Below are 22,720 nucleotides of genomic sequence, written 5' to 3'. Positions count from 1 at the left end.
ACGGGTTCCGCCCGACGATGGTTCCGCCCGGACGACTGACTCCGAACACCGGAATTTCCGGGGTTTCCCCGAACACCAAATCAAGCCCGATTACGTACAGGTGAGGGCGATTAACACAGCGATTGCTGATAGGTCGACATGAGAGAAGGCAGAGTATAAAAAGACCTTTGAAGACATCAAACGGGGTGCTTTGTGAGTGCTTTTGGGTGCGCTTCGTTGCTGCTGTGCAGATCTGCTGTGTTGGCTTACATCGATCCCTTAGGGAAGATAAGAGGTTGGAGGCGACTGGGCGAAGAGGATATTGTGTGATTCGACTGTTGAGTGGGCTGAACACGAAGTCATTGGATGCATTGATGCAGAGATATGCTGACCACGAAGTGTGAGTAATAATTGAAGTGTGATTATAAGCTATTCAGAAGAAGAGTTACCTGGTGTGTTTTGTGAGTGTGTTTTGTAGGTTATTGGCCCCACGACGGAGGGAAACGTGGGCGTGCCGTGTATTTACCGTGGAACACGAGCCGGGAGATCCGCTGGGGAAACCCTCCATCATTCATAGCACTGGCCCTGCGAATAAAAGGAACGTAGGTGAGCCGAAGAGGTAACCAGGTAACATACAGGGGTTTTGCTGATCATATTTACGTGCCAACCCTTTCTCTCTGTGGCAAGAACAACGCCCAACCAGCCTCACGAGGAGCCTAGGTCTAGCCGGCCAAGTCCTTAATTCACGCGGAGTGTGTGTGCAGAGTGCTGTGGGTGAGTTGTGACTTTCATCGTGTGTGTTTTCACTAAAGCTTGCTGTGTGTGCTGTGCTTATAGTGACGGAAGCCGCCCTGGCCCCGTGCAGATCGTGAGAAGTTAACGGCACGTTGAGGCCTAGACCACACGAGAGGAGGCAACTAAAACCTTAATCCCCTGTTTGTTGGCGAGAGCCCGCGCCAATCCGGAAAGCAGGCAGTGGTGCAGCCCAGCTGTATATCGGAGTGAGTAACGGCCAAAGTGCACTGTACGGACTGAGGGTCGTGGTTGTGATTCGATCTGTTTAGAAGAACCTTCTGTGTGTGCGGAGCCTCGTCGAGAGTTCGCCCCAGCTTAAGACCCCTGTCATCGACAAGGAGGGGGAGCTAGGGAAGCGTTCGGCTCCGCGTCGCCCGACCCATCAGTCCCCACGACACCTACGAAGCTCCGGCGGACGGGTGAAGGTATACGGTGTACAGCCGTTGTTGTGAAGGCCCGCTGCCTGGAGGAGCGTGGATGAAAGACCCAAGTCTTGTGAGTAACTTACCTGTGTGGTGTGTAACCTACCTTTGCTTACAGCAACACCCCGAAGAGGAACGAACAGTGTCAGTAGTGTGGACCCCCTACCTCTGCTCCAACGTATGCCCTGAAGTGAACGAAAAGCCCAAGTCTTGTGAGTAACTTACCTGTGTGGTGTGTAACCTACCTTTGCTTACAGCAACACCCCGAAGAGGAACGAACAGTGTCAGTAGTGTGGACCCCCTACCTCTGCTCCAACGTATGCCCTGAAGTGAACGAAAAGCCCAAGTCTTGTGAGTAACTTACCTGTGTGGTGTGTAACCTACCTTTGCTTACAGCAACACCCCGAAGAGGAACGAACAGTGTCAGTAGTGTGGACCCCTTACCTCTGCTCCAACGTATGCCCTGAAGTGAACGAAAAGCCCAAGTCTTGTGAGTAACGTACCTGTGTGGTGTGTAACCTACCTTTGCTTACAGCAATGCCCCGAAGAGGAACGAACAGTGTCAGTAGTGAGAACCCCTTGCCTTTGCTCCAGCGTATGCCCTGAAGTGGATGAAAAGCCCAAGTCTTGTGAGTAACTTACCTGTGTGGTGTGTAACCTACCTTTGCTTACAGCAACGCCCCGAAGAGGAACGAACAGTGTCAGTAGTGAGAATCCCTTGCCTTTGCTCCAGCGTATGCCCTGAAGTGGATGAAAGACCCAAGTCTTGTGAGTAACTTACCTGTGTGGTGTGTAACCTACCTTTGCTTACAGCAACGCCCCGAAGAGGATGAACAGTGTCAGTAGTGTGAACCACTTACCTTTGCTCTAGTGTACGCCCTGAAGTGGATGAAAAGCCCAAGTCTTGTGAGTGACTTACTTGGTGGTGTGTAACCTACCTTTGCTTACAGTAACACCTTGGCAAAGGGCGAACAGCCTCAGTAGTGCGAATACTTACCTTTGGTCACTGACTCGCCTCTGTGGAACGTGGAAGACCCCCAAGTGTCTAGCGAAGTTCCAACGGAGAGACCTAAAGGCGAGAGGGGGAGAGAGAGAGAGACGAAAACATCAGGCAAGTAGCGACCCAGAAGTCATTCATTGTGTTCTCCCTGTTTTGCCTCCAGGAAGAAGCGGAGGGCGCCACGGATTGAAGAAAACCACTGGAAAAGATTCCTAGCCCCCGCTCCATGGTCCAACTCGTCCTGTAGGCGAGAAGAAGAAGATTGTTTTAAACTGCCCTTCCCCTTTTCCCCTTGCTTTTAATTATTTAATAAAGTTGTATTTTTAATTATAGTATACTTGTCTGTCTGGTCATTGGGGGGGGTCTTGGGAACCTCCTCGAGGTGGAAACTAGAGAGGGGCGTGACCCTTTAGCTATCTTGGGTCCGCTCCGGCCTGTGACATAAAGTTGGGTGGGGCTGATTCATTGAGGACTGTAGCACTGCAGCTGTCATCTAACCAAGTTTCATTTAGAAACATAAAGTCCAGGTTGTTAGTGGTGATAAGATCATTAACTAAAAAGGATTTAATCTTTAGTGAACGGATGTTCAGAAGTGCTAACTTAACAGTAACTGGTTTTGGAACTGTATCAATCTCAGAATGACGTATAATAGGCAGTAGATTAGATAGAATTGCTGTGCGGCTGGAGACGGCCTTCATCTTTCTATCACATGTCAGGACAGAGATAGGGAAAGCTAAAGGGACATCAGGCGCCCGCTTGTTCTTAAAATATTTATGATTGTTACTGTTGACGTAGCGGGAACCCAACACACATCAGTTACCAGTGCTGTTTGCAGATGAGGGCTGGTGTGATCCCTGACGTTAGAAAGCATTATGGCAAAATATGTCACAGCTGTTTTAAATACTTTTGATCTGACTCAACATGTACATGGACCCACACACAATCGTGGACACACTCTAGATTTAATTATCAGTAAGGGTGTAAACATTTCATCAATTGTTATTAAGGATGTAGCACTGTCTGATCATTTCTGTATTTTCTTTGATATTAATCTCTCCTACTTTTGAAACTAGATCTGTGTCTGTCAAAAAGAGATCCTTAAATGAGATCACCAGTGTGCTATTTATGAAGGCTATATCTTTAACACCAAGCATATCTGCAGACTCTGTTGATTTTCTCCTTGATTCCTTTAATTCGAAAGTTAAGAGTGCAATCGATGATATTGCTCCTGTAAAAGTTAGGAAGAAGAATGGCAGGCAAAAATCACCTTGGAGAAACTCAACAGCGGTGCAGAATATGAAGAGACAATGCAGAAAAGCCAAATGCATGTGACGGAAGACAAAACTTGTAGTCCATTATAATATCTATAAAGACAGCCTTCGTGCTTTCAGTGTGGAACTAGGCAAAGCTAGACAGACGTTCTTTTCAAATATTATAAACAACAACATAAATAACACCCTCTTTTTGCTACTATAGAGAGACTAACAACCCCCCCCCAAGTCACACTCCAAGTGAAATGCTCTCAGACAGCAAATGTAGTGAGTTTGCTAACTTCTTCTCTGAGAAAATCAATAATATCAGAAAGATGATCAGCACATCCTTGTGCTGCGCCGGGGTCAGACAAGTCGGACCACAACATCAAAAAGTAGTTACGATGTCTGTTTTCGAAGCAGTTAATGGTAAAATTTTGGAAGAAACAGTACAGCATCTTAAAACATCAACCTCTGAGTAAGTTTTAAAAAAAACTCATCCCGCCCCTCTGTGCTACCTGATCCCTCCCACCTGGAAACGAACTGAACAACGTCACTCAGTCAAGCTGTGATCACCGGTAGTAAACATCAGAACAGAGATTTACCGAGCAGTAAACACATAAAGCCTTGAAGGAATGAACAATTACAATTATGATTGTAATTGACGTTATTTACATTCAAAACAATGTTTGGCATACGTTTCCCCTCCTGAGCTTCAAGGAATGACTTTGTAAATATAATTACTTTGACCCGTGATACGCGATGCTAAACGGCTAACATTCCAAAGCCGACCGGCAGCATGAGCATGTTGTTGCCAGACTGATAAAAAGATTTATGTAACACCACACACAATCTTTGTAAATATAATTACTTTGACCCGTGATACGCGATGCTAAGCGGCTAACATTCCAATGCCGACCGGCAGCATGAGCATGATGTTGTCAGACTGATAAAAAGATATTTATGTAACACCACACACAATCTTTGTAAATATAATTACTTTGACCCGTGATACACGATGCTTAACAGCTAACATTCCAATGCCGACCGGCAGCATGTTGTCAGACTCATAAAAAGATATTTATGTAACCTCACACAATAAAAGTATAAATAGATGCGTACCTGTTCAACAAAAAGTCAGCTGTGTTGGCGTTGGTTTTCAGCCCTAAATCTCCCTGAAGCTTCCTCCAACGGTCCATGGCGGACCCTATATTGATTCTACTTAGAGTCTGGCGTTTTTCACACTTTTTTTTACCCCTGCTCTTTCCTCTACAGACTTCCCTTTTCTTCTAACCTTTACTGTAGGGACAAGAAGCTTACTGTTGTCGGTTAGTTTTTTTCCATTAGTGAGATGTTGCTGCTTCGCTAGCTAACATGCACTGACACAAATTTCATGTCGCAGGCAGGAGAGGGGCGGGGTGGTGTGCGATGGGGTGGAGACGCAATCGCGAGGTGGATTTTCAAGTGTACGGGGATTTGATGAGAGCAGTTAACCAATGAAAGCTGTCCAGCTGGACAGTTTACATTGGTCAGTTTATCTGCCGCCGTAGACCCAATAGACTGAATGGATTTTTAAAATTCTTTTTTCTCTTCATATTGTTAGGATTTTACTGTAGAACCATAACCAGCATCTAAACGAGTTTATTAATAATGAACAATCTTTGAAATCGTAGACCATAGCTTTAACTCTGGGACTTTTCCAAAGTCCCTTAAAACTGCAGTTGTTAAGCCCTCCTGAAAAAGAACAACCTAGATAACACTGTATTGAGCAACTACAGACCAATCTCAAATCTTCCTTTCATAGGCAAGATCATTGAAAAAGTTGTTTTCAATCAGCTGAACAAATTCTTAATTTCAAATGGTTACTTTGACATTTTTCAATCTGGTTTCAGACCACACCACAGTACAGAGACAGCACTCATAAAGTTAATAAATGATATTCGCCTCAATACAGACACAGGCAAGCTATCAGTGCTGGTGCTACTCGACCTCAGTTCTGCTTTTGACACTGTCGATCACAACATACTTCTTGACAGGCTGGAAAACTGGGTCGGGCTTTCTGGGGTGGTCCTGAAATGGTTCAAGTCATACTTAGAAGGTAGAGGTTATTATGTAAGTATAGGTGGCTTAAATCTGAGTGGACATCCATGACATGCAAAGTCCCGCAAGGCTCAATTCTTGCGCCACTCCTCTTCAACCTGTATGCTCCCACTAAGCCAAATAAAGAGAGAGAACAAAATTGCCTATCACAGTTATGCAGACGACACTCAGATCTACTTAGCTCTATCCCCTAACGACTACAGCCCCATTGACTCCCTGTGCAAATGCATTGATGAAGTTAACAGTTGGATGTGCCAAAGCTTTCTTCAGTTAAACAAAGAGAAAACTGAAGTCATTGCATTTGGAAACAAAGATGAAGTTCTCAAGGTGAATGCATACCTTGACGCTAGGGGTCAAACAACTAAAAATCAAGTCAGGAATCTTGGTGTGATTCTGAAGTCGGACCTTAGTTTCAGTAGTCATGTCAAAGCAATAACTAAATCAGCATACTATCATCTCAAAAATATTGCAAGAATTAGATGCTTTGTTTCCAGACAAGACTTAGAGAAACTTGTGCATGCTCCCATCACCAGCAGGGTGGATTATTGTAATGCCTCCTCACTGGCCTTCCCCAAAAGACCATTAGACAGCTGCAGCTCATTCAGAATGCTGCTGCCAGGATTCTGAGCAGAACCAGAAAATATGAACATATCACACCAGTCCTCAGGTCGCTAAACTGGCTACCAGTTACATTTAGGATTGATTTTAAAGTATTATTAATGGTATATAAATCACTCAGTGGACTAGGACCTCAATATATTGCTGATATGCTCCTTGAATATAAACCCAACAGGTCACTCAGATCATTAGGATCACATCAGCTAGAAATACCAAGGGTTCACTCAAAGCAAGGAGGGTCAGCTTTTAGCTATTATGCCAGTCGGAGTTGGAACCAGCTTCCAGAGGAGATCAGATGTGCTCCAATAGTAGCTACATTCAAATCCAGACTCAAAACACATCTGTTTAGCTATGCATTTACTGAATGAGCACTATGCTGCGTCTGAACTGATTGCACTATATTATATATGCACTATTTTAATTATTTTTTATTTCTCTTGTTTTTATTCTGATTTTTAACTGTTTTATACTTTTATTCCTGTTTTATTCTTTTTCACACATTTAAACAGTTTTTATTAAAATCACATTTATTTTCTTTTAATTGATATTTTAAATTCATGTATCTTCGATTTTTGTTTTCTCATTTCTATGTAAAGCACTTTGAATGACCTCTGTGTATGAAATGTGCTATACAAATAAACTTGCCTTGCCTTGTCTCATTTAATAGAAAAGTTTGGGGAATAGTAAGTGATGTTTTATGCATGGCTTCACTTTACTTGAAGGAGCATTTCACCCGTAGAAACATTAATCTTTATTGAAAGTGCATCATACTTGAAGTTGAAATGTAACATACATGTCGAATTTGGTGCCTATTTGACCAAGAAAAGGGGTGCTTGTGGTCTCACGCCCTCAACAAAGATATTGGACTTCCTGCTTTCAATGATGCAAAATTATGATTTTTACATCATTGAAAGAAGGAAGTCCAACACTGAAATCTGTATTTCTTCTGTCTCAGCAGCAACTGAGGAAATGATGCATGATGTCATGCCCGGTTTTGCTGTGCTGGGGTGCTCACTCTATTTTTGACCCAATTTGTTTGGCCCATCGTTCTCCTCCTAGGCTGAAGGGGGAGTTGTCGTTTCTGGGCAGGACTATAAAGGACATTTCCTGCCAGCTGTTCGCTCTCTGCTCTGCGCTTCTCTGCACGTTTGGATGGCCTGGGCTCTGGCTTTTGTGCTGGCTGCAGTGCCATCATCATACTCCTTTAATTTTTGTCTTTTGGCACAACACATAGTCTACACTTTACTGATTTGCATTACACTTTTGGATTAGTCTTTTCATTTTCTACATTTAATAATAATAATAATAATAATAATAATACATTTTATTTCTAACACGCTTTTCTTAAACTCAAAGCGCTACAACATACAGAAAGAATATACAATAGAAACACACTAAAATAATAACCAACAATGCAAAACAGTTCTAAAAATATAGTAAATTAAATACTTTCAAGTCTTTAATTTCCGGTGGTAGAGCATTCCATAAACGTGGTGCAGCGACTGAGAATGCTCGACCACCCATAGATTTTAATTTATATCGAGGCTGCTGTAGGATGCATGACTTGGAAGAGCGCAGAGAGCGTGCTGGGATATGAGCAGTGACCAGACTGCAAAGGTACGCAGATACTGACTAGATAAATTTATTGATTTAAATTATGCTTTTATTAATAATTTGAATGATTTAATAAATTACTTTTGATTTAACCCTCTGGGGTCCAACCATTTTGGGACACTGTCAGAGGTTCTGACATGCTCTTACATTTGGTCTTTTTTCAGTTGCTTTAAAACATAATAATGGGAAGTGTCTCATACCACTGTGTTCAGCACAAACTGGGCTAAAATATTATATGAGCTACATGTATGTACATGTTTGAGAGAAAAAGGTTTATGCGTGGTTTTTAAAAAAGCAAAATTTTTAAGTCACTGATATAAGTTCACAAAACCCATACTAAACATGGTTTAACAAGACTTTCCTAAAAATAATCTAGTAGTCTAGAGTTTTTTCTTTAAAATGATGTGAAAATCATCCTGCCTACTCATTCACATAAACCAATATATTATTTTAGAAATTGTAAGACACTTTTTGTTTAGAGTGGCCGTATGCGAGAAGGATTGATTGACAGCTAGCAAACAAAGGCTCGCATAATGAGCTGCATAATAATGAGGCAGGAGGGAACTACAGTAAAGAATGTGAGGACAAATGGACATGTTTGTTTGAAGTTTATTAAGAAGTTAACAATATAATCAAAATAGAAATGAAGGTCAGTAGGACATTTTCAATTTATTTGGAAACAAACCCTATTAAAACACTGAACTTGTATAAGAAACTGATAAACAACAGAGCTGTAAACTTCATGTGGCTCATGTTACCATATAACTTTATGTCCAAGAGTGTGAATATGTTTTTCCACTTCATAGTTTTGTACTGATGAGAGGGATGCAGACATGTAAGAGAGTTATGAACAGCTGTCAGCACAAATTGTCCACAGAAATACCCTTACATACATAACTGATGGGTAAATGATAGCACTACATTCAGATAAACTATTATAAACTAAATTAGTATCTCAAATAAACATCTGCAATGATTAGTTATATAAAAAGCTGTTTTCAGATGACTGTTTTCAGATGCCCATCCCCTTATCGTTTAGCTTCTGTTTTAAACGCGTTTCTGTAAGCGAGTATGAACTTTAAAAACACATCGCAAATGGATGTGCGCGAGCTCGCGTCTCCGTGTAAACAACGCGGAGCTCATAATAAAACGGTGTCGCGTGTAAAGCGCAATGTATGGAATGCGTTGCATGTAAACAATATCATATTACAGCAGATCCCCCAATGCAGTATTACTCAAAGTTGCCATGAAGGATACGAAAGTGAATAACTGCGTCTAACACTGTACACAGCATGTAACAATGAAATCCGCCATTACGTGATCACGCGCGTAACTTACTCGTTTGTAAACAAGCATGTAAACATGGAATCATATTACAGCACACACTTAAAAGATACAGCAGTGCAGCTGCATTACTCAAAGTTGCCATAAAGGATATGAAAGCGAATAACTGTGTCTAACACTGTACACAGCATGTAACAATGAAATCCGCCATTACGTGATCACGCGCGTACTCGTTTATAAATAAGCATGTAAACATGGAATCATATTACAGCACACACTTAAAAGATACAGCAGTGCAGCATTACTCAAAGTTGCCATGAAGGATACGAAAGTGAATAACTCTGTCTAACACTGTAACTTACAGCATGTATCAATGAAATCCGCCATTACGTGAAATCACGCGCCCTCGTTTGTAAACAATGCGAACTTTTTTAAATCCGAAGCGTGCAGTCTGCTAAGGTTGCTTATGTAGGCTGAACTGCACAAGCCATAACATATTACATGATAGCAAATATAAATGAAGACAACTGACTTACAGTTTCTTCAGGAATAAGTTATATCCTTCTCCAATGCGTCTTCCATCGTTCCTCTTCTTAGGTAACGTTAAAGATAAACGCTTCTCTTCCTCAATGTCCAGACATAAATGAAGATATTCCTCACGTGTGTGTATAAAGTTTATAATCCAAACATGCGGTAAAGTCTTTAAATCTGATAAAACTTTACGCTTTGTTTATTATTGTTGGAACTGCTGTCTCTTCATTACCATGTCAACAGCCTGAGGGCGTGGCCGCATTAGAGATAATGAGCTCAGCCAGGAAAAACTGTACTCTCTTTACTTCAATGCAGATTATATAAACAGGAAATATTTGTTTTTGATTATAATTAGCTTGTTTGAAAGTAGACATTTCAGGCTTTCTTTGGATATGTGTATTATGTTTGTGTGACGAGTATTCGCGGAGTTTCAACTGATTTTTGTAACGTGTTTTAAGAGACAGCTGGCGGAGACAGAAATGTCTGAATGCGCACCCTGTTTATTTTCTTTATTTGACAAAAACACAAAGATCTCTTGTTATTGTGAATGTGAACTAATTAAAGAGGACCCTTCAGAGTTTCAAATGATGTCAAACACGTAAGTGTTTGATTATTAATGATGGAGTATTTTAAGTTGATTCTGCTATGATAAGGAGAAAACACGTCAAAACGCGTCCCCGCGTTTTTGGACCCCTGGGGGTTAACTGAACAGTTGTTGTGGTCTCCTCTATGTCATTGCTGCTCTGAGCCAAGTAGTCGTGACAATGACCATTCAAAAACATGACTGGGGTTCTAACTATACAAAGATTAATGCAAATGGGTGAAGTGTCCCTTTAAAGTCATTCAATCATTCATTGTCGGTTTAATCAATAACCTTACATCTTCACTATGTTTCTACCACTAAGTCCACCATCAGATAGAAAGAGGGAGCTAGCTTTGGCTTTGCCAGGTGAGAAGAAATCTTTTTCCAAAGGTGCTGGAAAGCTTTTGTATTAACTTGCTTGATTTTTCTTTCTAATTATTTGTAATTGGACACTAAAAAGAACCGTGTCCCAAGGATACAGAATTGTTTATTAGACATTTTGTCGTGCTTGAATCGATAACTGGTGCTTACAGCTATATTATGTTTAATAATTTGTAATATGTAAGCATATATAATAATGTCATATCCCATGTAACACATCTCCCCTTAGCTTATGGTAGCAGTAATGCTCTTGTTTAAATAAACATTATGATCCTTTAAACATTGCTTTATGTTCTCATAATATTTATCACTCTGATGCTCTTTGATTCATGCAGATTCCGATGTAAGTGAGCAGTAGATTTGGCAGAAAGGGCGCTGCGCAAAAGGCGTATTTTGAGAGACTGTGCAGACTTACTTGCAGAGAATGATGACTGGTTAATTAGTCGTTTCAGGCAACTCAGACCAGTTCTTTTGCATTTATGCAATATATTGGAGCCAGTCTTAGAAGGCAAACTAGAAGATCCCACAGCATTCCAGCACACTTGCAGGTGTTGTCCGTGCTTGGTTTTTTTTGGCAACAGGAACATTCCAGCGGAAGATTGCAGCCAGGACAGGGATATCTCAGTCATCCATGAGTCGCATCATCCCAGATGTTCTTGATGGCATAATAGGGCTAATGCCCCAATATATAAAATTCCCCTATAACCTTGCCCATCAGTTGGATGTGAAGCAAAGATTTTTTGCTATTGCAAACCTGCCAAACGTAATAGGAGCAATTGATTGCACACACATTCGCATCAAGGCGCCATCACATGATGCATTTCCATTTCTGAATAGAAAACACTATCATTCCATCAATACGCAACTAATTTGTGATGCTAAATGTGTATTACTTAATGTAGTGGCCCGCTGGCCGGGGGGTACTCATGACAGTTTCATTCTTCGGAGCAGCTCAGTTGCTAGACGTTTGGACCGTGGTGCAGTTACAGACGGATGGCTAATTGGTATGTACAATTTTATTTATTCACAACATTTGACAAATATTTGACACTTTCCCCTTCCCTCCCCTACCTTACACTCAGGTGACAATGGTTATCCCCTGACACCATGGCTTATGACCCCATTGATAAATCCCCAAAGCCGGCAGGAGATGGCATACAATGAGGCACACGCAAAATCTCGGTCAGTTATTGAACGCACAAACAGCATCTTAAAGGGGCGCTGGCGGTGTTTGGACACATCAGGTGGTACGCTGTTATACAGACCAGAAAAGGTTTGCAAAATAATATTGGCCTGCTCCGTTCTACACAACATTGCCATGGAACATGGTCTGCCAGACCCAGAGGATATCATTAGACCTGATCATGGTATGGTGCCTCCAATACGAAACATAGACATACCTCTTGCTGCAATTGCAAAGCGACAGGAACTGATTCTACGTTTCTAAGAGCGTATGTATGCATTAAAAAGCAAGTGCACAAGATAGTTTCAGTAAACTTTATTTCTTATGTTTAATTGCATCACATATTTCTCGTAGGCTTACATTTATTTCTTTTAATGTGTCATTTATTGCCAGCACAGCTTGACAAATTTTGTCTTGCTTATCCAGCACTTCCTGACTTAAAGCCGTCTTCTGTGCAGAGGTAACACTGCGGGATGCTGCTGGATATACCGGTTCAGGGGCCGTAAGATGAACGGATCCGGTTGCCGCTTCAGTGGTCTCCTGGGCAGACACAGTTGGCATTTGTCTGTCTTTACAAAAAAATAAATGTTCTCAAATGTAAACTACTTGGTAAAATAAAAAATATAATTTTTGAGGAAATACACATGTCAGCTGGCCAAAAAATTGTGAACTGTAGTCTTACCATCTGATTGTGCTGAAGTGCTTTCCTGCAAAGGGGCTTCATCACTGTCACCATCGGGAATTATACCCGACAGAGAGGTTTCGCCAATTATGCTAATGATGCGTTCATCACAAATAGATATACTCGATGCTGCTGATGATGATGGTGGTCCTCCTCCAGTTTGAATTAGATTTTTTCGATGTGAACTAATTCGTTTTTTGCAGTCAAGCTTCATGTCGAACCATTTTCTTTTCACTTCTGGGACTGTTCGATTAACAGACGAAACCCCATTTACAGCATCTGTAATGTGCTGCCAAGCTTCCTTTTTTTTAGGACCTGATACGCCACTATGTACGCTTGAAAATAAAATTTGGCGTTTTGAATGAACTTCTGCCAATAAAACCTCAATTTCTGCATCAGAGAAATTTTTCTTTTTCATTCGCTTTTGAGAAGACATGTTGAAATCCTTCGTTTGGTGTCATAATATGATGCCCATATATAGTTGTCAGTCTGATTTAATGGGCGGGATTTATGGTAATTGAGAATGCACGCGCATCCTATTTACGACTGATTGGATTTTTTTTAAAACACACACACATTTAGCTATCAAATCTGACGTTTACAAAGTATTTGTGAATCAGGAGGAGAGTTTTCGGGAAGGTCTGTTTACGTTCAAATCACTCACAGATTTACTCATATATTTGCGAATGTTTCATGAATGAGACCCATTATGTGTAATTTTAACACATTACCGTGTCATTTTGTGTTGATTTTGTGTTAAAATATAACACATGTTGTATTAAAAGTAACACAAAGTGTTGTATAGCACATTTATAAAAAAAAATGATACTGGCTGCCGCTTATGTTTTTTTTCTTTACAATGAAATTATTTTATTTGCTTTGGTTTCAAAGAAGTGGTTTCAGAAGGCCCTTTTGACCCACTTAAAAAAAGCAAGCTCTCGTGCTTACAGTATATGTTTGTCCCTCAGTAAGCTCAATGTTGTCCCCTGATAAACAAATTTGGCAGATAGAATTCAAATGAACGGCGTATAAGGCTGTGTGCATTCTTCCTATAAAATTTGTTACTTGATATTACGTCAACAGTTTTGCATAATCAAATTTTGTTAACCAAATACCAACTTCTCTACTTTTTCATAACTGTCACAAAACACTGGCCTATTTTTTGTTTGTTTCTCAACACTGATCTTTTGATAGCCTTTATTAATAATAATAATAATAATAATAATAATAATAATAATAATAATAAAGAAACAAATGCATGTCAATCCCACACTGTTAAAAATACTTTGCTGCCTTAAATTTTTTTGTTAAATCAACTAAGATTAAAAGTCTTGTCAACAGAGATAAGTTGTCACAACTTATAAAATATAGTTGAGAAAAGTCAACTTAATTTTATAACATCTCACCTGTAGTTATAACAACTATTCTAATAGTAAGTTGAATTGACTTGTAAATCAGAGTTGATTAAAAAAATAACATTTAAGGCAGCAAAGTATTTTTTACAGCTATCACACACTTATTTTGGACTTCATACATTGGATTACGGCAGGTGTGGTCATATTTCATTATATAACTGACACATGTCCACAACACAACACTGTTCAACCAGACCAAATCCATCAGAAAAAGAGAGAACACACAGACTCATCTGCACAGGTATCACTCTAATAACATCTATATCATCAGTATAATCATTCATTTAGTTGATTTTTAAACTTGAAATGTCTATATTTTTATTTTTATTGTTATTTTTATAGATATCTTCTCACTCAACATATGATAATATAGTGCATTTGTTTCTATACTTTAATATGTTTATATATGCTCAAACAATATATCATAAAGGAGCTATTATAAAAAAACTTTTAGGACATTCCACACTTACGTGAAATGCAATTTGTGTTTTTGATGACTGGTAAATATATTTTAATGTACTCATTATAAAGTTTAAGATTAATTGCTGTAAATCATATTTAAACTCATATTTAATATTCCAGTCCTAAAGTTAGACTTCTCTTGCATGAAGACTTTCTAACTATTGTATCAATTTTACAAAACACATTTCAATTGTTTAATATTATTTCAAGTTAGATTCAAGAAATACTACATGTGAGAAATTTGAAAATATATATTTTTTAATTAGTACATACCTTTAAAACTGTAAAAAGTGAAAGCTGCTCTACTTAAAATACTTTGTTTAATTGGGATAACTTAAAAACTGAAATTTTCTTAAAAACTTTTTTAAATTACTTGATATTGGGTAACACCTAAAATATTTAAACATTTTCAACTTAATTTTTTAAATATTGATCAGAATAGTGATTGAAAACATTTTTACAAAGCGGAGTTAGTTGTCACACAATTAAGCCTCAGGTATACAATGATAATAAAAAGAAAACAATGTAAATACTATTCATCAAAATTATAATTGTTAATATAATATCATGGGAAAAAACTTACAATTATGATTATTTTGTCTTAGTTGTGCAGCCCTTTAAAAAAATCTATTTATATGCATGAATGCTTAATACAAGGATGGTTAGATGAAGGATCATGGATGGATGAATGTGTGGATATCTATCTATTATAGGAAGATATATAAACAATATCCATCTTTAGTATATAGACAGAATTTGATTGAATTATTTTGTGTTTAAACCAAATTTTCCAGAAGGTGTGACAACAAACCATCTATAATAGTGAACCCCAGCTATTGGGTAAGTTATAATGTTTGCACTTCTGTCACTTTCAGTGTAATTAAACGATAACGGTATGTCCCATAAACAAACTTTAAGTGTTCACTTATAGCAGAGATGTTTGTGTTGATTGTGTAAAAAATATTTTTTGAATGCCAAAGCCAAAAAGCGTTAGTTTGTGCCTCGCTCTCCCATATACTTTAAAAACTACTTTAAGACACATTACATTATGATATGCTAATTTGACTCCTGCTGATAACTGATAAGAAGATAAAATAAGACAAAACTGTTAATGTTTAGTGTGAGGATCAAAGTCAACAGTGAAGTAATGTCTTTTTATATATAATATATTTCCAGCCAACATGCTGCAGTTCCTGATTCTCTTTTTGCTTCTGGGTGAGAACATCTATTGTACATTACAAACATACACGAAAAATGCTAATTTTCTTTCTTTTTCAATTATAATCATAAAATGAAGGGCTTCAATAAAAATATTCTTCATCTGTGACTTTTAAAATGGATAGTTCACCAAAAAAAGAAAATTCTGTAATTTGCTTACAGCCCAATTCTCTACACTCTTGTGTGAGTTTCTTTCGTCTGTTGAATACAAAAGATGATATTTTAATAAATGATGGAAACCACACTATACTATAGAAGTCAGTAGGTACCATCAACTGTATGCTTACCATTTATCAAAATATATTCTGTGTTTAACACACTGTAAAAAATGCAGGGTTATTTTCAACCCAGCGCTGGAACCCATCCCAGAAAAGAGACAAACCCAACCCGCTGGGTTAAATTAAGCCAGAAAATTTGTATTTGACCCAACAGTAGGTTAAAACAGCCCAGCAGTTTGGTCTGAAACAACCCAGCCTAGCATAGGTTGAATTACAACCCTACAGGCCGGGTTCATCCCTTTTTGACCCAATGCTGGGTTGAAAATAAGAGTGCAGAACAACATGACGGTGAGTAAATGATGAGAGGATTTTCATTTTTGGTTAAATTTTTCCTTTAACATGTACAGACAGAAGAACTGTCACTAGTGAAGGTGATATCAGGTTGGTGAATGGTTTCAACTCTTGTTCTGGACGAGTGGAGGTTCTCTATAATGGGACATGGGGAACAGTGTGTTCAGATTATCTATTAGATGCTGCAGTGGCGTGCAGAAATCTGGGCTGTGGAAATGCTACAGATGTAACGTTTAATGCATATTTTGGAGAAGGTTCAGGACAAATATGGCTGGATGATTTAGCTTGTGTTGGTACTGAGTCCTCATTTTCAACCTGTGGAGGACCACCATGGGGAGTAAACAACTGTGGACATAGCCAAGATGCTGGAGTCATTTGTCAAGGTAAATGTAAGCTAGATTCAAATTGGGTCCTGAATTAAACTAAAAAAATGAACACAAAATGTTAAAAATGTCTAATCCCTGACACTGTTTATAACTTAAGCTTCTGTTAGGCTGGTAAATGGCAGTGACATTTGTTCTGGACGAGTGGAGGTTTATCATGATGGTCAATGGGGAACAGTGTGTGATGATGGCTGGGGTCTACCAGATGCTGCAGTGGTGTGTAGAGAACTGGATTGTGGCTATGCTAAAGATGCAAAGTCTAATGCTTATTTTGGACAAGGTTCAGGACAAATATGGCTGGATGATGTTACTTGTACTGGAACCGAGTCTACTCTAAAAAGCTGTAGATCAAATACATGGGGAGTACACAACTGTGTGCATGGTGAAGATGCTGGAGTCATCTGTCAAAGTGAGTTAAAAAAATCACAAAAATCATGTATTGTTAAATGTTTGTTAAAAATGCAAAAAAAAAATATTTTCTACATTAAGCATAATAATAGGACAATATCATGTAAGACATTTTTACTGTTTGTGTTTCACAAATGGGAAGTAAACATTTTTTGTCCCAATAAATAGTATTTATCTCATAATTATTTAAAAATATGAATATTCATCACTGATCTAACAAAATAAGTATTTACTTAATCTTCATGTCCTCTCAGATAACTTCACCTATATCAATGAATCAAAAAGCTGGATTGATGCACTGAAGTATTGCCAAACTCATCATCAGACTCTTGCGCACATTTTAAATTCAACAGCACAGATGTACATCACACGGATGCTGCAGGGTATAGAAATTACCAATGGCGTGTGGATAGGACTTCAAAGAAAAATGCTCATCAATTCATCCCCTTGGCTGTGGACCGATGGGTCTCTTGTAAACTATGCTTTGTGGCATCCCAGTTTTTCAATGAATCGACAAGGCAGGTTTTGTGGAAAACTGCTTAAGAATACAACAAGTAACACATTTAGATGGGTGGATGATTGCTGCTTTCAGAGCCTTCCTTTCATTTGTCAGGTAAGCATTTACTTTTCATATTTAATAATAAATGAATGCATTGTTGTTTTTAATAAGATGCCCAAAAAAGGATTCATTTTTCAAATCCTCACAGAATTTGTGTTTTGTAGAGCTTGGGATAAAATACTTTTTTGTTATGTTTTATCAGGGATGAAACACTTGGTGGCGCTACATCCTACTTTTGGAGCCTTTGACTGATGCTGAGAGATATTTAGGCTCTTTGTTTTTAAATTTTTACAATAAAATGCTCTGATTGGCGGTATGCAAATCTGTATAATTATTATTAATACATGTTCTAAAATCTTATAAATTTTTCATATCCTTTGTCAGCTTATATGAAATGTTTGGTTAATAAACCATTACAAAGTAAATGTTAGCTTTTTTTATTTAATAGCATAATTCTATTCTATATATTTTTATTGATTTGATATCATATTGTAAAAAAATGCAAAATATTTTAATAACATGCAAACAATAAAAAATGTATTACAAAATGTTATAATTTATTTCATAATTTATTTTAATTTAATATTATTATTATTATTGTTTTTAAATTAAAATCTTAAAATATATTATTATAACAAAAAACTATTATTATTAATAATAATTACTGTTGTCATTATTATTATTATTATTATTAGGATTAGTGGTAGTATTAGTATTAGTAGTATGTTTCGTTTTATAATAATAATAACAATAACAATAATAATAATAATAATAATATATATGCTTCTTTTTTCTTTTAATAACAAATTAATTTCATTGCCTTCTCCATCCCCCCACAGGAATCATCGATGGTTCCTCCCATTTCTGGCAAGTAGAAGAAGAGGCACCAAAGCTGGTTGACTATACACATAGCAATATCACTTCGGCGTATGCGTTAATATTTCTAACATTTTGCCGTATTAAGGATTGGGATTCAACGGCTGATATGTCGACAAGACCGGGATTCTACCGGCAAGATCTGAACAAGACAGTCTGGGAGGTGCCCGAACGATACCAGAATCTTACGCCGGTTGGATCGGGGGCTTATGGGTCAGTCTGGTAAGTCCAGCAGGCGATATTACGCATACTACTATGATAAAGGCTATGCTCATGCATATTTATTATGTAGCCTTTACGCTTATCCCACAAAGTGTACTGATTGGCAGAAAGGAAGACGCGGCGTAAGTGGGCGTGTGACTGCTAACGAATCCTACTGGGTTGTAGGCGGAGCTTATGAATATTCATTAGATGACTTGTCTGAAAAAACGCGTTATGAAAAAAAAACAGGAGCTCAAGTGGGAAGTGTTGAGTAGAATCTCAGGAATGAGACTCAAATAACCACATTTCCCAGAGCTGATTTTTCAGCACAGAAAATCAGCTGCTTGTCATCTGATCAGTCATTGTCACTGATTTGGAGCACCTGACTTTTTCCATGTTTAAGTGCTATGATTGGGTCCCCAGTGCTTCTATCAACCTAGAAAATGTGATAAGAAGAACATTCTCTACAACAGTGGTTCTCAACTCCAGTCCTCGGGACTCACTGCTCTGCACATTTTGGATGTCTCTCATATCTGACACACTCAGTTCAGTTCATGGAATCTATCCTAACGAGCTGATGATCTGAATCAGGTTTGTTAAATAAGGGAGACATCCAAAATGTGCAGAGCAGTGGGTCCCGAGGACTGGAGTTGAGAACCACTGCTCTACAAGCACATGAAAAATGTTATAATAATATTACAATAATACCACCCCTTACCACTCCTTAATCTGCACTATCCAACCACAGCACTGCCATTTAGTGCAGAGAAAAGCACAATTGAGTTTTAATTGCAACAAACCACCATCATTGTGATCAGTGTTTGAATTTCATCAGTTAATTTGCATTTTAAAGGACACACCCAAAACGGCACATTTTTGCACATACCTACAAAGTGGCAATTTTAACATGCTATAATAAATTATTTTTATGCAGTGTTGGGAACGTTACTTTAAAAAAGTAATTAGTTATAGTTACTAATTACTTCTCACAAATAGTAACTGAGTTAGTAACTGCGTTACATTATTATAAAAGTAACTAATTACCAGGGGAAATAATGGTTACACTTTATTTTAAGTGTCACTGTTACATTGTAATTATATATTTAAGTACCAAGTAATAATAATCATCAACAACATGTACTTACTGTAGGGTTGGGGTTAGGAATAGGGTTTGGTTTAGGGTTAGTTGCATGTAATTATGCATAATTAACTGTTATTACTATAATAACATGTAACATGTGTAACAACGACACCGTAAAATAAAGTGTTACCGAAATAATTATTGCGTTACTTAAAAAAAATCAAATATTTCAAATAACTTGGATGGACTAACGATGGAAATTAAGCCAATCATTATCAGCTTTGTGGTTGTCCCACCCCCTCTAACACACACCAGTGTTAATTTCGTTAACGAAGACGATGACGAAAAATATTCGTCAACGAACCTTTTTCACGGACGAAAACGAAATAAAAACTAAATAAAATCATATTTGATGACGAAGACTGTAACGAAATATAACTGACACTTTAGTCAATGAATAAAAATAAAACGAAAATGTTAGGGAGGGACGAATGGCGAAGAGATCCAATCAGAGCTTCTCATTTTGTGGGACATTTGGGAAGAAATCCAATCAGAGCAAATCTTTGAGGGTAGGTTGATCTACGCAGGCTGCAGGCAGTAGAGGCATTTCAAAAACCCGCGGCAAAGTTCGTTTTCACAACAGGTTGTTTACATTATATTTAGTTGTACAGTCCTCGTCACCCAGCTTTGGATGATTTCAGTTGACTTCGCTCGTTAGCAACACGCTAACGTTTTGCGGTGCACCCGGTCCGAAGACATGTCTCATTAACAACACAAATGTCAGAGCTAGCGTCTAATCTGGTCACACTTCAAATATGACAAGACGACAGCCTGTAAAGACGACTCATCCAGAAATACATTCGAAGGTAAGCATACACGCTAAGGTTATTTTATCAGCTAAACCACCGTGTTTTCGCTAAACTTGGTATAACATAGAAACGAAAGGAATACACATCTGAACTGTATTGATTGTACTGGGTTGTCTGAATTATTACTGAGTATAAATATTCAGTGTCCTCAAATTGAATGAAATGTGTAACGTTACTATTATAGTAGATGTTGTGGTTTTACATGACTGGACAAAGTGCGTGCGTAGTTGCGTGTGTGTGTGTCTCTGTCTGTGTGTCTGCGTGCGTGTGTGTCTGTGTGCGCATGTCATTTAGGGAGAATGCATATCTTTTTCAGGGACCATGTATATTTTTAGGTAGAGCGGGCCTTATGCTTATTTTATGTGATATTATCTTTTGTGAAAAAGCCACGGTCAGGTTTTTTGACATTAAGAATAAAATAAAATGAGTGTATTCTATAACAACCATTAAATCTGTGTCTGTATTGCATATTCAAACCTTAATACCGTTCCATAACAGACTAAAAAACATAAGACTAGACTAAGACTAAAACTCTTATGATATTTCGTCGACTAAAACTAGACTAAGACTAAAAGATTTCAGATGACTAAAATAAGACTAAAACTAAATGGTGTGTAATTCAAAAGACTAAGACAAAGACTAAATCAGAATTTGCTGCTAAAATTAACACTGACACACACACACCAATCATCATCAGTTATGTTTCTCCCAACACACACACAAGAGAAAAACAGTGTCTGGCTTAGAGAGCGAGCCTACACGGTTGAAAATCACTTCAGTGAGATAAATTTTAGTAACAAGCAGCATTTTAATGTCAGGAACGATAACGGCGTTATAACGGGGGAAACAGTCATTGATTTGATTACTCGTTACTGAAAAAAATAACGCTGTTAGTAACGCTGATTACTTATAACGCTGTTATTCCCATTACTGTTTATATTGTATTTTGAGCTAAAACTTCATATATGTGCTCTGGGGACACCAAAGATTTATTTGACATCTTAAAAGAGTCTTGTGCCATGGCCCCTTTAAGACATTAAGTTCCTCAGTCATTCAGACAAACAAACTTCAGAAAGAAGACACTCCAAATTCACTCATAGGTTCAGTCCAAAGACGCCAATGGTTGGTGAAATGTTTATTTACTTTGTAGTGTACTGTTTTATTCCATGTAAAAGGCTTAAGTAGTTAATTTATTATATAATTAATGTAAAATGTTTGATTAAAATGTTTAATTAAAAATTGAAACTTTTGTTCTATGTTTAAAGGTTTACAACCTAATTCACTGACTAATTCACTGAACAAATTAATCAACTGACAAAGCCAAAAGAAAAATAAAAGTGATTAAGCTGGAAATTTGAGTTGTTCTTGTGTCCTTTGGAAATTGAACAAGAGAGGATTTGACAATAACAAGTTTGTTATACCAATTACACGTGTTCGCTCATACATAAGTGTCACAAGTCGGGGCTGGCCACTAATGTAAACAAACCACGCCCCTTCTTAGTTTCCACCTCGAGGAGGTCCCAAAGCCAACCCAATGACCAGACAACACAAGTGCACGTAAATATAAAAATAGAATTTTATTTAATTTAGTTAAAATGAAATAGGGAAATGGGAAGGGGGGGAGTTAAAACTAAGGCCTCTTGTTCTGCCCTCCAGGTGGGCCGTGTCCAGGAAGGGGGAGGGGGAAACGGGGCCAAGTGTCTGGGGTCCAGGTCACTGCGAGAATGCGTGGGCAAGGCTCCTCCGCCTTGTCTTGTTGATCCCGTGGCGCCCTCCTTTTCCTCCTGGAGGCAGATTAAAACAACTAGGGTAAGTGCTGGTCAGATACTTTCTCCACTGACGTACCCTTTTTAGATGATGACCGGGGCTCTCCTGTACGTTTGCTGGGGTGGTATCCAGTGGGTATTCTCCAAATAAGTATTTAGATTTTCTCTCCTTACAGGCTGCTGGCTAGAACACAGAGGATTGGTTAATAACCACTGGCATCAACTCTCACCTCTCCAGCTTTGGATGACGCACAGTAAGTACTGTTCAGGTAAGGTATTCAGGTTCTCTCTCTCTCTCTCTTTACAGGCTGTGAACTCTCAGGTACGGTATTCTGATTTCTCTCTCCACAGGCTGTGAACTCTCAGGTACAGTATTCGGATTTCTCTCTCCACAGGCTGCTAGCTAGGACACAGAAAATCGGTTAATAACCACTGGCATTTACTCTCACCTCTCCGGCTTTGAATGACGCACAGTAAGTACTGTTCAGGTA

General features: G+C 38.4%; 1 protein-coding gene across 1 annotated transcript in view; it reads left to right on the top strand.

The window, feature by feature from the left end:
* LOC129432498 (scavenger receptor cysteine-rich domain-containing protein DMBT1) overlaps window positions 1-22,720 on the top strand; it is a 70,234-nt gene that overhangs the window by 28,170 nt on the left and 19,344 nt on the right. Inside the window, 4 exon segments of the mRNA XM_073865512.1 lie at window positions 16,570-16,878; window positions 17,132-17,652; window positions 22,120-22,272; window positions 22,581-22,595. Of these exon segments, the coding sequence (XP_073721613.1) occupies window positions 16,570-16,878; window positions 17,132-17,652; window positions 22,120-22,272; window positions 22,581-22,595 (998 nt within the window).

Source organism: Misgurnus anguillicaudatus, chromosome 1, assembly GCF_027580225.2.
Source record: "Misgurnus anguillicaudatus chromosome 1, ASM2758022v2, whole genome shotgun sequence".
In the NCBI taxonomy this organism is placed as follows: Eukaryota; Metazoa; Chordata; class Actinopteri; order Cypriniformes; family Cobitidae; genus Misgurnus; species Misgurnus anguillicaudatus.
This window is presented reverse-complemented; position numbering and strand designations above follow the sequence as displayed.